Raw genomic sequence first — 14600 nt, 5'->3', positions numbered from 1 at the left:
ATACAAAGTAGTCTTTAACTTTAGGATATTTTGGTAAATTTTGTCGGGCTTGCAGGAAGGTAAATTCCAAATGAAGGGCAGAGATCAACAAAATTAATGATTCGTTGGCCCAGGGAGGATAAGAAAGATATTCTGGCATGCAAATTTCAGTGGCCCCACATTCCAGTGATATGTTGGAATGGGGATAGGGGTGTTACCAGGACGTACCCCTGTACGATATTCTGTGCCCCAAACTTGAAATACGAGTTCACATCCAAAATTTAAGAGATGTGCCTTTCCACAGATAGACTGTGTCCCCTAATATATTGCACCCATGTGTACCCCTTCAAATGTTACATCTTTTGTTATGCGTCACCTCAGCAGGCCTGTAGGTCACGCTTTCCACAACTGTTCTGTGACTGAAATCGTAAGGACGAAGGCTCGTGTACATTTAATACTGCAGGGGTCTGCATTTTATTATTGTAAACACGCCAGAGTAATAAACAATCAAAGTGACACAAAATGCTCACGAATCAAGAAGTACATGTTTTATGTACGAAAGAAATGGAGGTCATGAATAAACTCGACAGTAAACAGGCTTCATAAAACGAGGATGGATACATATTTTCAGTTTAGAGACAATTTCAAGGGTATAGCTAATTAATATCTCTTTGCAACATGAATATAATTAGCTATACCCTTAAATTTGTAACTAAACTATAGATACATAATAGTTAAACTGAAGACCCTAGACCAGTCTTGGTTGGCTAAATTTGAGTTATACAAGATTTTTCAAGTCCTGCAGAAACAACATAAAGGTGCTGTTAGTGAACCCTCTTATACTTAGCTCCACCACTGATATTCTTGCTCTGATCCTATAAAGCTGGAAAAGCAACGTTCAATAACAGAACAAAGTTACAAGGAAACAACTTTTGCATTCTGGGCGCAGCGATTAAAAAAAGGAAATTCAGTCATTTTATTGATGAAAATATCCAAAATGATTAAAGAGGCGTTTCATAAACTACTTGTTCAAATTCTCAACTTGCAGGTTTTGAAGTTAATCAAAACAAAATATCTGTGATAAATATAGGCCTACCGTAGTTGTAGAAGGAAACCGAAAAGATGCCGCAGAATTTTCATAGCCAAATCACCTTATATGGAAATTTTCACCAATAAAATGACTGAATTTCCTTTTTCTAATCAATGCGCCCGAATGCAAAAGGAAAAATGCGTTTACTTTCGCCGCTCAAACTGCGGATTTTTCGACGCACTTACGCGTATTAAAGTAGGTGCAGTTTAAAGTTAACAGGCCTTGGACAAGTCTCGGTACTGCGCGTTCAGCTTACGAACGAAACCGGTACCCGCAGAAGAGTATTTAGGACATGAACCCCCACTGTTTCGACTGTGTGGATTATTATTTTTGCATGGGCGGATTACACTAGCGTGTTTCACTATTTCGACGGTAAACCTTGAGAAATAGTAATCCATTCGGTGAAATACCAATCCACCTGGGCGAAATTGTGGGGGAAAATTGGTCGTGTCTTAAACATATATTGGAGACCTCAAGCAAAGTGCAATGGAAGACGTTTTCTAAGTATGGTGCCTGATATCAGCAAAAGTGTGAGACCAAGTAATGCACCTTAAAAAATGAAGAAGATCACATACCCTCGGGCCTTTTTGCATAATACTGTGGCGGAACAACTGACACCTTTTTGTGGCAGACCAGCAGACTGGCCTGATCGGAGATAGAATTGAGCGGCTATCAGTTAACGAACGGTGGACTATGCCTTAGGGGCTGTTCGTTTGGTGGAAGTTTACCACCGCTCTGTGATTAGGTAATTTGATCCCAATGCCAGAAAGATTACAATAAATGTCAATAAGTGATACAGGACTGAACTAAATCTCACGGTGACGAGTGATTTCCAAGGCAATTATATGATTGGTTTATTCAATGTCAGTGCTCAGTTATCCTCTATATACAACAGCAATTAACTATGCACACAATTACGGGGAGGTAGTCCTACGTGGTCAAATGCACCACGAACGTGATTAATCAGCCTTATCCTTAACCTACACCAGAATAATCCTCACGGTGATCAGGGTAACCCTGACAATAACCAGGTAACCCACACAGTGATCAGGGTAACCCTCAAGTCTAAATAAATAATCCACCGATGGCTTATAACTGATAAGTCTTGACCACACAAGCAAATACAATCTTCGTAACTGTACCACACAACACAACGGTGTAGACTTGTACAACAATAATCTATACTGCCTTACGAAGCAACACATTTCCCAAACTGCAACAAGGTTTGAGGTGCCTTAAATAACCCTCACCCACTTCAAGTTATTACGAAATAACACAGGTAAGTTGATTAAGAAGGTGATTGTAATAGTCCTCCCCAGACTCTAACGGAAACCTGCATCCAGTAAACCCCAACGAGGAAAGCAAGCTCCCAGACCAGGACCGCAACCAACCGTCGCTATGCCAACAAGCATGGAACAACGGCACACAATCCTTCTAGTCTAAGCTCCGCTAATTCCCCAATTAACTGGTTCACACGGGTTCCTTAACTCTATAATCTACCACTTCTTAAATAAACGAGACTGTCTAACGATTCCCCAATGTTCAAAGAGATCTGATATAATCGGCAGCTCCGGCAACTGCGAACAAGCACCACACTAACCGATCGCACCAGGTACACTTGATGTAGATCCCCAACCACCAGCGGTCGTACGTCAGATTTACACTCGAAACTCATAACACAACACAACACAACTTCACAGAGCTCCAGTTAGCACGCTGCCATCTTGAGAAGTCTTGAGAAGAAGTTTTTAGCATGAATTAGACGCGCCTGAATTATTAATGACCCAGACTTAACACAAGTCTGCGCAGCTACCCTGTTTCGCCACAATACATGACGCTGAGCAAGTATTTCTTGATTGTATACCGCAACACACACACCCACATCCTTGCCCTAAAACCCATTCCCCGTTCGAAGTTCCAATTATTGAGTAAATCTTGGGTTTTATGAGGAAGCCTTACGTCAGAAAATGCCACCAAAGGCTTAATAGATAACAATTTTTAATTGTAGTAGCACGCCTTCTTATGTCATAGGACCGTACACAGGGCAGTATGCACCTCAATTTCCCCTTCCTGCATTATGTAAACGGCCCAATACTGGACAGATGTGACAACCTGTTTTCAACTAATTTTACCCAACACCAATAATCAATTAACATGTATGTGATAATTTACAGGAATCAACCCCAGGGTGGTACAGGGTACAAGCAGTTCTCTTCTAAGTCGTCCTTGACTTTCGAGCAGTCACTGGGGTGGGGGGGGGTGACGTATGCGTCTTGCATGCTACTATCACCTATTCTGAGACGTCACTGACATTTACCGAGGCTCTGCAGCCTTGCCGACAGAACACCTTCACAAACCCGTCGCGAAACTGATGGTATTTGAGCGCATATACGATAGGATTGATGCTCATGTTGCAGGTTACCATGACAACAGTCCAGTGGTAGAAGTGCCCGGCGAAATCCAAATGGCCACCGAGACTGAAGTACAGGTACAAAATCTGATTGGGACTCCAGCAAATCGCATACACCACAACCACCAGCGCCAACACCTTCAGGATGTTCTTCTCTAATCGTAACTGTGTCCCTGTCTCCGCTCTTGGGTTCTGGTTGTCGTTCTCTGGTGACGTCATCCGCCATTTACGCTTGACCTCCCGGAGTATGCTAGAGTAAGTGAACACCATCACCGAGAGGGGGATTAAGTAGAAGAAGATCACAGTTAGCACACCTATTACCTGCTGCACCCCTTGGCCCTCGAAGCGTGCCAGAAGACAATACCTGCCATAGTACACGTCGGACATGACGATTAGGTAGCTGAGGAGAACAAAGCCGGCCACCCAGCAAAATGGGAAGAACTTGATCACCCTTCCTGGACTGCATACAGTCCTGTGGTGCAATGGCCGTAAGATGGCGTGGTAACGCTCCAGCGTGAGCGCCATCAAGTTGATAGTAGAGACCATGAAACATGACCACACAGGGTAGCGGCTGAACCAGACTCTGCAGGCGCTCATGGGCATGATGTAGTCAGCAGCCAGGATGGCCTCGGAGAAAAGCACAACCAACATGAGCACTGCGCTGGTCAGATCAATCACGGATTGGTGCAGGATGAGCAAGTTGGTGGCCGTTGAGCGCATCTCCCTCACAGACACTAGAATGATGATGACCAAGCTGTTACCAATGACTCCAGTGATAGCCACAACGAGGTAAGCAGGAATGAGCCAGCTTGGCGAGGCAAGGTGTGAGCCATCATCTGGTAGACTTGTCACGGTGGTGCCGATGTCAGTAGTCATTATCTGAGAAAAAGAGATCACATCTCGTGTCGGTGACGTCTTCGTATTTGTGTTAGGTTCGTAACTCGACAGCTCGTTAGATTTGGTAACCTGTTAAAGTGTGTATGCCTAATAAGCCACACTTGGTGACGTGGTAGTAGGTATAGAAAAAAAATATGCACCTGTTATTCGGTCCGAGATTTTTAAGAATAATTTAGCTGCAATATACACATGAAGCAAACTATGGGACAGAGAGGACCCCCTCTGGTATCTCAGGAATTCTTTTCAGACATCTTGGGGGGGGATGTGGAGTGACAATAGGCTGGAGTGTGTATAGGGATTGGACTTGTTGGGGGTATCCCTCAGCCCCATTTCGTGCCTGGTATAGCAATATATTCATAAACTGCACATATCCGTAGGAATCACTTAACAATTTCACTTTTACTTGCAGAAATGCATGACGTACATTTTTCCCCAACATGCACAATGTCATGACGCGCTCATTCCGAATGATGTTTTGGCCACATAATGTTTTGTATAACCAAACAGAGTGTATTCGATGACTTCCTCGTGACACTCACGTGACTTTTCGCGCTAGCGCTCGGCCCTGGCCCAAGGAAACAACCCGACAAACCAGTTACTTGGCAAATATCTCACAATGCAGTGTAAAAACACGGCAGTTTAGCTGACCCTTGGAGAAGTTAGGTTGGCGCGGTGGTTTTTGCCTCATCTTTCACCTTTGCGGTCTTGGTTCGATTCCCGGCCCGGTCCACATGTGGAGAAATCCTTGGTGTTAACACTAGAAATACTACCCAGATAAATCTGCCCCGGGTAAATTTATCCTCATGCCCAACGGTAAATTTGTCCCCAGAGATACATATCCCTTTGCAACGTCACAAGTCTAGCACCCAGACGGTGTACCACTTTGTTTCAACTTTCGCACACGACACCATGCTCTTTGTGGAATGCTCGTTACTTTGAAACACACAGCAATCGGAGGTGGAGGGATATGTCCTGGACGCGGGTATCCATTGCGACTACGTCGTAAGCGCCGAAGTTGTAATTGTTGTCTGAATGTACAGTGCTTGAAGCCCGTGGCTTGAAACATCTTCAAGTTTTTATGTGCGTTGCGTAAACGATGCGTTCATTTGTTTCTCTTTCACGGACACAAAAATCGACCCCATAAACATTTTGACGGAACGCAACGCTTGGCACTGGTGTTGACGCGCATATTACGGAAAAGCCCCTTTAACCAGGGGCACGTTTTGGCGGTCATAACCAAGAATTGGTTCGGTTGTTTCTCTTTGGTTAATCGCTTTGAGGGTTTGAGCACTACATAGGCACAGATAATTCTTTCCCAATTAAAAAGCTCTAAAGCTGTAAAGAATCACAACCGAACCAGTTCTTGGTTATGACAGCAAAACCGCACCCAGAACAACTTTATAGGATCTCCTCTGAGCCGTCGTTTTCTTCCTCTTTTAAATCGGCCATGATAGCTATACGGCACACCGCACCGGCCGGAAGATTGAGAATTAGTACGCATGCAAGAAGTCTACAGAGTATGGATTGCTGCCTTTTCCCGATTTCTTGCTGAAACATAGCTCGATCGATTTTTACATCTGACATTTTGACAACTTGATGAAGGTCTAAAAATCTGCATGTATATCATTTGGATTGAATTCATTAAACCAGTAACACGAAAATAACAATTTCTGCGTGGCAAAACGAGGGGACAACATTAACTGGAAATGACCTGGAAGGAGACTGATTTACCAGCGGGGGGAACAGTTGTACCCATGTTATTCTTCCCCCCAGATAGTTTTACTGGGGGGACAGATTTACCGTCTACGCCGACAATATCGTTCCTTAGTCTCCTTGTTCAAGCGCGTTTGTTTTCACTTCAAGTGCTTACTTGAAAAGAGATTGTACAACTTTGTACATATTCAGATTCAGCCACCTGCAATCGATGGATTGTACTTTCAGTCGAGTTAACACGACACAGTTCGTGTCAGCAAAGGTAAGTTTTAACAGCATCTTCCGAAACGAGGATTATTCCTTTAAGTTTATTTCCTTATTGTAAAATGCTGAAATATTTTGATCTGTTTTTATTGTAGCTTTCACAGAACGACTAGCATAAAATATAATTTCGTAAATGTTCATCTGCTTACGAGAGCACCGAATGCAATGGTCTTCATGTGTTTTAGATTTTTGAAAGTTTTTGGCAGGATATTTCTCTTTCAGGTCAGGTAATTTTTCAGTTTCTATAAATTAATATGCTAGCAAATATCTGACAAAGGCCTTTTTTCCGAGGTGGTGTTTTTTCCAGAAGTAAATGAACGAATAAAATTGCCAATTCTTAAATTTTTGGAGGTTACGTTTCCTATGGCGTTCCTGAAGTGCGCCACCAGTGGTCAATTTTCGGGCTCAATATCTAACCTGGTCCATGAACATGCATGTTTCAGCTTTGTTAATTAGTTAAACGTTTTCGTGACTTTGGTTATGCCCTGTATAACGTCATTGCTCAGACCGAACGGAACCAAAGGTTAGAGTTGGTTCAGCAGCGGTTCAAAAAGGCGGAATATAATGAGACAATATTCGTCACCCCTCAAATAAATGAATAATTATATTTACTTAAGAGCAGCAGTGGTAAAAAAATATACCAAATGGGGAGTGAAAATGACGTCCGTCACCAAGGTCATTGCTTCCTGGAACTTTGGCTCTGTCGGTTTACGTAAATTCTTTTTTTTTTGTGGGCCGCCTTGAATATGTTCCTGGTTTTTGCTGTAAGGTCACAAACTTTTCTGGTCATGGCTTGCCAAAACACCACCCAGAACAGCCCGGCCAAACGTGCACATTCAGAACCAAGCTTCTGTCAAGAATGTGGACGTCATACCCGCAAGACCAATTAGATGGCAGTATGTTAACGAGCAGGCTCTAGTTTTGGCACCAGACGGCTTTTGGCGTGACACCAGTCGCTTGCCCTTTCGTTTGACTGTTAAATTTTTCAAACTTTTTAAATGCCAATATCATAGCCCTGATTATCATACTTCATGCGTCATACACTTATAAAATAATTCACAAAATTGACTCCGCGGTTATACATGTGTTGCCTCAATTACGAGCCATGCTGTTGTATTTCGTTCTCTCGCTGTTTCTTATCACGCCTCTTTTAGCAATTAATTTCATATCATCGATTATCATGCTCAGTCATCGCGTGAACGAGAATACTGAGCTTATTTTCACTAAAAACGAAGGAAAAATCTTTAGCTACTGTACTAACATAAACACAAAGGAATTCTTCCGGAACCTGCCACCGGATCGCAATTTTTAAAAAAACGTTCGGGAAACTCGACTTGAATCGAGGCTCTCGAGGACATAGTGTGTTTTAAGGGGTAGTAATCTCCGACAATTCAACATGCATGGGAAGGTTTCATGAGGCATGAAGACTAGTCTTAGCTAAAGACTGACAATAAAACAATTTTCCCATAGGAAAGTGGATGCCCCCCAAGACAGTTGTGTAATGATGAAGCACGCTATACCGGAGACTTCGTTCGATCAACGTCTAAAATACGTCTGGAGACTACGTCGGGAACGGGAACCAGTCTAGACGGTGTTGGAAACCAAGTGTTCAGTTGCGTTCCCAATATTATGTTTAAAAGGCGATTTTTTTTCTAATATTCAAAAAGTACAATAAATACCAGGCAACCCGACTGAGTTTCGTAAGATATTCCGGCAGCTGTGTAGCCTCAAGGGTCTTGCAAACTGTCTCGGCGACTGAATCCGTCACCGTGTTGCGGGACCTTAGATTTCGCTGCGTGCCAGAAACCTCATCTGAATACAGAAGTTATAAACAAGGTCCATACTTGAAGCAAGTAGCCACTCTTTCCATGTGTATATTTCAGTAAAAAGAAAGGGTCCATTATTTGTACTACTCCCATAAAAACCCTTTCCCTTGGATATTTTTCATGTAAAGGCAACGAGAAACTTGTTTGCACCAGTGTTATAATGTCTTAACCGAACGTACCATTCGTACCTTTGAAACTCGTACGTATGTCATGTAGACCTATATCGTACGAGGAGTTTTCACTTTTTATATGAGAGGCACACGTCAACAATTCTCACGCTCATCAGTCGGGAGCCTTATTCAAATTGATGTTAGTGTTCCTGTCTAAGTTGAATCAAATTCTGTGTGACCAACGCAACGGTGGCTTCAGGCAGATTCAGTGTACCTATACCACCACATTCTTCCACTAAAAGAGCTTTATTTCTTACTTATTCTGCATTATGATGTCGTCATTATGGAATCGATCGTGGAATAGATATGGTCCATTAGTAACAAAAAGAGATACACTAGGAATGAAAACAACAATTATGTACAGACTACAAAGACAATGCAGCTGTTTCACTAACAAAACTACAGTTTTATTTAATAAGCCTCTTGCGAGAGAAATTTGAATAAAATCTGCTACACTGAGTTAACTGATTGCACATAAACATGACGATTTGAATTCCCCAGACAAGGACACTGTTGCTATAGCGTCCACAATTTGCAATCATATCGTGTTTACACTAAAGAGTCTAGGAGATGCATTTTTTTGAGGAATATATTTTGTGCAACGTTGTACCCTTCTTATATTGATTGAAAACCATCGTCCCTCCTTTTAGTTAATTAACTGCCATGAACTGAAAAAAATGCCAAGGCACGAAAAAAATCTTGGTAATATTCAGTATTCTGACAATTACGGACAGCATTGAAAACAAATTCACCATTTTATTTAAATTATTACAAACGAGAGCACTCACCAGATATCGTTTGATAGATGGTGTCGGTGTAGGCCTACGCAGTCTGCAGGTGAGCAAGTCTGAATTGAGCAAACGGACTCTTACGTCATGGAAGCAAGGCACACGCACGAACTTTGACAGCGTCGTTTAACAGGTCTTCCAAAACTGCTGCTTTTTATATTGCGCAGCCAAGTCATGGAAACCCCACCCATCGACTCAGCATTTCTGCGCAGATTTCGTGCCTTTTTCCCTCCAATGGTTTGCAAGAGCGAAATATCACTGTTGGAGTCAGATTTGCCCATGTACTGGTATTAACGGTGAAACAAACGTAGAACTAACTTTGTATGCTTTATAGCTGCACAAAAGCAGAGTGCAGAAGGCACACACATGCGCACGGTGGCTGCCACTAACAGAACACGATAAAATTATACGACTAGGTCTAGAGCAGGAAGCAAGGTAGAACAGATTAGAGGTATCAATCGGTGAAAATAAGTCAATTCATTGCATGAAGTCTGAGAGTTTCGAAGAAACTATCAGGGATGCATGCTCCTGGACCATAATCAATGGAGCAGCGTAGGACCGCTGATAATCAACACATGCGGCAGAGCTTTCACGGTTTTTGTACGCAAATGATAAACCCTAGCAACCGGCAATCACTTTTACCGACGTGAAATGCAGAGTTAAATTTTTTTTTTGGGGGGGGGCACATGGAAAATGCTTATACTGCCACCTTTTATGATTTTGTCCCCCAAAAGTTTTCACGTCTTAGGCCCTCGTAAAAACCATTGAGAGACGGCAGTAGCATAATAGGATAACATTTCTCAGGGAGAAATGCACACATTTTTTCAAGAGCCACTAAAGCAAAGGAAATGTGACTTGTACGGTTTTTACGTATAGGGCCTATATAAATTTATCAAAGGGGGCTCCGGGTACAGACTTCCGCTGGGGAGGCAAGTACTGTCCCCTCCCCGTAATTACGTCACTGGATATGTCACACTAAAAACGATAGACCTACGGAATAATGATGTCCCGATTTATTTACACTTCCAAACGGCAGTGACGTGTACAGGACACGCGTATTACTGATCACAGATGAACTGCATCCTACAACGCTCCATGGGTGCCATCCACTTCAAACTGCGACAATTTATCACGTCATGTCGACATAATTATCATAGGGGAGACTATAGCGATTTACCACCAAAATAATCTCAACAAATCGACTTTCCAAAGTCTATATGACGATCAAGTTGTCGAGATGTATTTTCTCGCCAAGTCGACTAAATGATGTCGACATATGACAACTTGTTTAAATATAATTATCTCCTAAGTCGACTTCCTTGCAACTTATACACATCCCTTACGTTGCCAAGTCGACTTGAGGAAGACGACAAGACAACTTGCAGAAAAATTAGTGCGGCCTAATCATTAGTGCGTGGGGACGAAGCGCTACCACTTGCAACCTAAGTCTACTTGGAGAGGAAAAAGTTGTCATGTCGGCTGTGGGAAGTGGACGAATAATACATCTCGAGGCATCATGGCCTTATGGCATTATGCATTTTCAAAGACGGAAACTACAGTGGAACGCCGCTATACCGACACCGTTATACCGCTCATTTGGCTGTAACGAACATCGTCCCTGGCTCCCAATATTTTGTGCACAAAACCTATCAAACATTTTGTAGTTGCAAATCAGCCGAGATTATTTTGCCACAGCATGCATCTGAGATTGATCCTGAGTGGTAGCTTCACGACTTTTAGGATAAACTCGATATAAGTTTTTTGACTCAAGTTTAAATAAAAAACAAAAATAATTAACAGATACATTTCTAGAGACCTTAAACTTGAATGCAAGGGCAAAACATCCCGAAAACAGCGAACCAAGGTATCACAAGAGGGTGCACTTTGGTTAGACAAGAGAGGGCGCTATTCAACATGGTAACGAAACGTTCGGGGGTGCACTGAACCAAATCAAGCTCCATCGAAAATAGTGTAAAATCAACCAAGTTTGGAGCCCCATGGCAGGCAACTGAAGTCCCTGAGGCCTCTCAAACAAAAAGAATGTATTGTGTGGTCCTTCAGATTTCATTTGATTTTCAATTTTTAGTAGGTTAACCAATGAATTTTTTAATTATCCGCCCAAAACAAACTCACCCCCCAAAAAGTGAATGTTACCAAGCCCTCTCAGCGGCCATTTTTCAAATGACATCCCTCACCTTCCGCGGGCTCTTATGACTAATTTTCAATCCCATTTTTGTCTGCTTTGCCCCCAGGTGGGTGCCCTTGAATCTACAGAGATGATCCTGGGCCATACTGACACCAACCCCAATTTCTTGGCCCAAACAGACACCTCTTTTTGAAACAATCTCTGGGGGGGGGGGGTACTTTTTGTGCGCCGCCGCCTGGCGGAGAATTTTCCTTGAATTGGGACACTGCACCCCCGGCAGTTACTGAATTCGCTATACCGAACGACTGCTGTACTGAACATTTAGTGTGGTCCCCGTCTTGTTTGTTACAGCGGCGTTCCACTGCGATGCTTATGCCATTATGAATTAGATCCCCAATGCCTGCCTGAAATTTCTTCCTGAAAATTGTCTTCTGGATGCACCCTTTACGTGTTTTTACCAACATAGGCTTAGTCTCCCGTTTCCCTTACATTCTGGTTGAGACTGACATCCGTATCCAAAGCAATCCACTTTGTTTGTACTCAATCTCATTCTGCCTTGGCTTCTGAGCTTAATTTGATCAAACCGTGTTGCGTATAAACTTCAGCTGTTCTGAGGCCTTTCTTAATTTCGGAAATGAAATTGAAAGCTAAACGAATTTCACGAGATAAATTGACCTAACTGTACCGTTTCCCCCTTACCCCCTTCTTACCGTTGTATCGGTCGACTGTATGTGGCAAGTTACTTCATAATTACTCCGCTCAATCGCTCCAAGGCTTCGCACTGCTGGGTTTAATAAGCATGATGACATATGAATCTGACTGATACTATGACTTACGAATCTGAAATTGTACGTATACAAGAAATAAGCTATAGGTCAGATATATGAGATGTAACTTCTATTGTAGCGTTTTCTGCACAATTACTTGAATTATTTGCATTTATTTCTTTTAGTGAATTTGGCATTCAGAATCTTCATTTTTAACTTTGATAACTTTTCATTTCCTGTTTATAGCCTGTTTGCCATTTCTTAGACACATTAGGCCTACTCACTGCATTTTCCTTGTGAGAGTACACCCACTCAGTGTCTTGTACAGTGTATATTGCTTCCGCCTATTTGACCTTGTTAGCCCAGAGGCTGTGGCACACTTCATCATGCTTCATTTAAGCTTGTACTATCATCCACCAAGGACTTTATTTTAAGGTGAAATTATTCATTCATAGTCATTGTTCTGAGAATCCAGCTACGACATGTGACCAAGACTTTCCTTTCTTAAGTTCCTGTTTCTAACCGTAAATAAGTCCTGCATCATTGTACAGCTCCTCAGTATCCCGTATCCCGTATCCAGTATTCCGTATCCCGTATTGGTCTGCTTTTCAATTCTCCAATTCAGTCAACAGTTAGCTTACAATTCTATCGCAACCTTCTCGGTCGTTCTTGCAAATAAAGTTGTTAACAACACTGAATCAACACTGACTCTCATGACGACCCTATACTACTATACGCACGAGATACGGTTCATGAGTTGTGCCAATGAGATACGTCATACGTACGAGATACAAGTCGTGTGTACAAGTCATACAAATAACATAACTCGTTCGTACGAGATAAAAGTCGTACGTACGAGTGAACGATTAATAAGTTACGTACGACATGCAAGTCGCACTTACGCCGTAAAACTGGTACGTACGACTTGTGGTAATATGGTACGAGTTAGTTCAAGGAGGATGTTTTTCACCATGTCCCCCATTCAGCTTCGTAGATTAGCAAGTCACGGTCATGAATAGCCTCAGTAAAATGTCAGGGGAAGCTGGACTCGCCGTAGTGGCCTAGCAACCGGTGGTATGTTAAGGGAGTTGCTTGAATGTTGACAATTTACCAGTGTGCTCTCATCAAGAGCGCTACCTACTTTTATGACGTCCGTGCATCAATTTTCAATAGCGGCACATAGAAACTTGGTGTCGAGGATCCCCTCCTTCGACTTCTGATGAAGTCGCGTGGGGAAAAACTACCCCTCAGCGTGAACTTCTTTTCACAACTACCCCCAACAAAATGAGGCTTGACACGAAATTGCCCCGTTTTGGGTACATTACTTGATAAACCCATTTACTCGTTTCTTTAGACCTTTGTGAGCCGTTATGAACGAGCTCCTAGGATTCGCGTGAGCTAGTGATAACGGTAAAAATTCAGTGCAGTCACCTCAAAGTAATTTCAAGGCCACTCGGATGTACAGCTGTCTCTTCCTTCAACCATGAAAATACCATTGTATATAGTAAAAACAGTTTGCTTGTAATCATTACAACTCCATAATAGGCGATTGTGTGGAGCAAACTCTGATCTTTGAAATAATTGGAGCTAGATTGCTAAATGTTCTTCGCAATACTGTGCATTGTTCACAAAAGAACTTATATGGCTTATGCGTTTATTTACAAACCAAAAGAGTTACAACATTAGCCCATGCAAAAGGTGGATAAATCTTTACGTGCATCTATTTATATACTAAAGCAAGCACCATTGCCGCCAGTTATTTTTCAAGAGAAAAATCTCTTAAAACGTCTGTCGCCATTGCGGGGCAACGAAAGAGACTTACAGGTGGATTATAATCACACAAGTCCATGATTATACTGGAGATAGACGCCATAATCCTTACTCGTCAGAAGTCAATCTTCCGCTGTGCTGCGCGTAGAAAACGAATTATATACATGGACGCTAGAGTGGGAATGGAACAAACGCAATTAGCTTGTTTACTTACAACGTAAGTGCAGTTGTTAAAGCAAGCGAATGTAGCTCTTCCCCATGGTGTAGAGCAGTACACCACACGGCTACTTACTCTCATCCTAGGATTGGATCATTTACATCACAATATTTTGGAATGTACGTAAAGTACGTGACCGTGCTTTTGATCAGCGAAGCGTGCAGTGACCAGTATTAACAGCCACTTCTCCGTGGCTTGTTGTATTAGGCCTGGGGAACGTGATTTTTTTCAAAGATAAAAAGTCAAAATCATTTAACCAATATGCAGTGGATTTTTATATATATACATGTAGTCAAAATGGAGAAGAGGAGATTATTTAGAAGGGAAAGTGGGCGTAATAATTTACAGCAGACGTCACAACTGTAATTGGTCTAAATATCAAGCTTAAACAACAAGTAAATGACTTAAGTCGTTTCCTCGCTGTTACTGCATCGAATCAGGATACAGGAAGAAAGTTTATAATGCAGGTATGACCGACGAAAAAACAACGGGAGAGCTACCAGATAGTTATTAGGTAAACTTATCAGCAATCCGGCAGGGGCGTTTTGTGGTGTCGTTTTATT

At 42.3% G+C, this 14600-nt stretch overlaps 1 protein-coding gene across 1 annotated transcript; it reads right to left on the bottom strand.

Moving 5' to 3' along the window:
• Nucleotides 1–505: 505 nt before the first annotated feature.
• LOC110974882 (galanin receptor 2a-like) lies at nt 506–10378 on the bottom strand. The gene is made up of 2 exons (XM_022226814.2): nt 9138–10378; nt 506–4358 (listed from the first exon to the last, which is right to left on the bottom strand). Exon 2 carries the CDS (start codon nt 4353–4355, stop codon nt 3360–3362), a length of 996 nt encoding a protein of 331 aa, XP_022082506.1. The 5' UTR covers nt 4356–4358; nt 9138–10378; the 3' UTR covers nt 506–3359.
• Nucleotides 10379–14600: the final 4222 nt, after the last annotated feature.

This window comes from Acanthaster planci, linkage group LG04 (assembly GCF_054643075.1).
Source record: "Acanthaster planci isolate LZ-2023a linkage group LG04, COTS_SCS, whole genome shotgun sequence".
Taxonomy (NCBI): domain Eukaryota; kingdom Metazoa; phylum Echinodermata; class Asteroidea; order Valvatida; family Acanthasteridae; genus Acanthaster; species Acanthaster planci.
This window is presented reverse-complemented; position numbering and strand designations above follow the sequence as displayed.